Source organism: Dendroctonus ponderosae, unplaced genomic scaffold (genome assembly GCF_020466585.1).
Source record: "Dendroctonus ponderosae isolate FM_Combo_2020 unplaced genomic scaffold, Dpon_F_20191213v2 Dpon_F_20191213_11, whole genome shotgun sequence".
Lineage (NCBI taxonomy): Eukaryota > Metazoa > Arthropoda > Insecta > Coleoptera > Curculionidae > Dendroctonus > Dendroctonus ponderosae.
Window position 1 is genome coordinate 7,382,413 of NW_026017213.1, and position 2,349 is coordinate 7,384,761.

Here is a 2,349-nt window from a genome sequence, read left to right on the forward strand (position 1 = left end):
GCCCCTGTTACCCAGGTGTATCAAATGCAAAAGCTGACAAATTTTTAATCAAATGATCACCGACAAACTCACAGAAGCAGAAAACGTTAATGACCCGATAAATCATAGGTTTAGGCTTACAATATGCAACCGGATTGATCCTCAATACAAACAATCTTCGACCATCCAAACAGGAGATTCAATTAACAAAACATTCATTAAAACATAACTTTTTCGTACTTTTCCACGACTAAAATCCCGAAAATACAGGGCGATTCAAGTGGTAATTTAGGCGCAGCATTCAGGATAGTTGAATGGGCCAACGATCAAATTTGTGAAACAACAGTAATTTTTTTATATCTCTGGTGTTCTCAGCCTATCATAGAGGAACTGGAAAAAGCTATAGCTTCAGTGTTCGACGTCAACCCCGATGCCCAAGTTACCTCGCCCTCAGCTGCTCATAAACAACAAAAAAGGAGGACTACAAAGACCAAAGGCCGAAAACGCTCGTAGATGATGCGCCGATTAAAAGTTCAAATAGATTTATATTTTTCTAAACATTTGGTTAAATACACAAATTATTAAGTCCTTTGGTTTCAACTGCAAAACACTTCCCTTTTGTTCCGAGTCCCGTGATGTTTGAACACAGGCAAAAAATATTTTACACTTCACGACATGTTACTAAAGGCGGCATGATGCACTCACACAGCAAATTTCGGTCCTTTCCATACTTATTAATCCTCCTATGGAAACCTTCTCCAACTTTCAGTTCGCCTGCTCCATACTGGCACTGGAAGGTGGCATTTGCATCAGCTTGGAAGTTTACAACTTTGATATCATCAGTTGGTTCTGGGCATAGAAATTCGTTCGGACAGCACAAGACTTCGTCGGAATGGAAATTGAAATAGGCAGGCGCGCACTTTTGATTGATTTGTTCATTCGAGTAGATTTCCGCTACGCAATTTTGCCTCATGCAGGTTTCCTCGTCGTATTCTCCGGTAAAATTCGCATGGCAAATACAGCTAAAGCATGTGTTTTTCGGATAAAACTTGGCGCCAATGCTGTATGTTTCCCCATCGACTTGGCAGGTTTTGGCTTCGGCTGTGGCGTTGCATATTTGCTCGGTTGCACAACATTTTCCCAACTCGTACTTTGGGAAGCAGTCGGGTTCCGGGTAGCCTCCCAGATGTTCCGGACAGTCCAACACTGCGCATCTTATGAAGTTGAAGTCTTCACATCTACACCCGATGCTGCATGCCGAGTAGGTCAACTCGGACTCGATATCTTCGCCTGGGTTGTAGTTTTTACCTTTGAAGGTGCAGCCGCTTTTAGGACTGCTAAAGTTGCAATCGTATCTGCTTGGGCAGCTTTCTGTTGCGTTCATCACCGGCTTGCACCCGATGTCTTCGTATAGCAGAATACCGTATTTATCGCAATTCTCACTTGTGAGGATCAGCGGCATTATATTCAGCAACATCAGCACTGTTGTGTACATTTTAGCACGATTGACTAGGAAAACCCGTTCAAAGCTGCATTGACTGCGAAATACTGCGAAGTTTTATACTTTGCGCTTAAACGGCGATAATCAGGTTCTTCATATGCAGGTCGCGAAGCAATTAAGCAAAAATACGCAGAGAGCAAAGGTAGCAGCCATGTGAACCAGGCCTTGATTAAAGCGGGTATGCAAATTCACTTAGTGAGTCAAGGTAATAATTAGGAACCCAAACAGCGTGAAACTATCTAGTGGAACGAAGGTGCGCAAACGGAGGGTTTATGCGACTTGTTTCAGGGTTTTGCGGTTGTAGTTGGAACACGAGTTTATGCGAATGAATGAAGATGATTGACTTTTGAAGTGATAACTTTTTATGGGAGGGTGAACCGATTTTTCTCGGTCACGGCGGCTCCCACTCCGGCCTCTTCGCGCCTGAGGCTTGGGACGCACATATGCACTTTTTGTTAGTCCGGGTGCATCTGTAGATCTGATAAACTTTTCAAATACACATTGCGTTATTAAACTGACTTTTGATTTATCAATTATTGAGTGTGTTATTATTGTGTTCGGTGCAGTTTATTTTATAACGCTGATAACAATGAATCAACAAATTAGCAACGGAGAAGCTGCAGATACTGCAAATACTAGGTTAAGGGTGCTCATGTACTAAATGCCTGTTCGATTTTCGCCTTCTTTTAAATTTCTAATTAAAGTACACACATAATTATACGCACTAAAGCAGTTTAAGTGCAAAAAAATGCGGATCGTCCTTCAATCTGAAGAAAAATGTATTACAAACTTTTGAAAATCATCTTCAAACGACCGGGTATTTATCATTGCAAATGAGATTGCACATTGCCGTGTACTGTTAAATATTG

General features: G+C 41.6%; 2 protein-coding genes across 2 annotated transcripts in view; one reads left to right on the forward strand and one right to left on the reverse strand.

The window, feature by feature from the left end:
* Window positions 1-567, forward strand: part of LOC109533129 (condensin complex subunit 1) — a 7,685-nt gene extending 7,118 nt beyond the window's left edge. Inside the window, exon 21 of the mRNA XM_048662468.1 lies at window positions 355-567. Coding sequence (XP_048518425.1) covers window positions 355-492 — 138 coding nt within the window. The 3' untranslated portion in view covers window positions 493-567. The remainder of the gene's footprint in view (window positions 1-354) is intronic.
* Window positions 505-1,809, reverse strand: LOC109533131. Its single transcript, XM_019898376.2, has one exon. It carries the CDS (start codon window positions 1,472-1,474, stop codon window positions 641-643), a length of 834 nt encoding a protein of 277 aa, XP_019753935.2. The 5' UTR covers window positions 1,475-1,809; the 3' UTR covers window positions 505-640.
* Between the last annotated feature and the right edge of the window lie 540 nt (window positions 1,810-2,349).

Coding starts and splice junctions, on each gene's coding strand:
- LOC109533131 (XM_019898376.2), bottom strand. CDS start 1,474: ATGTACACAACAGTGCTGATGTTGCTGAATATAATGCCGCTGATCCTC.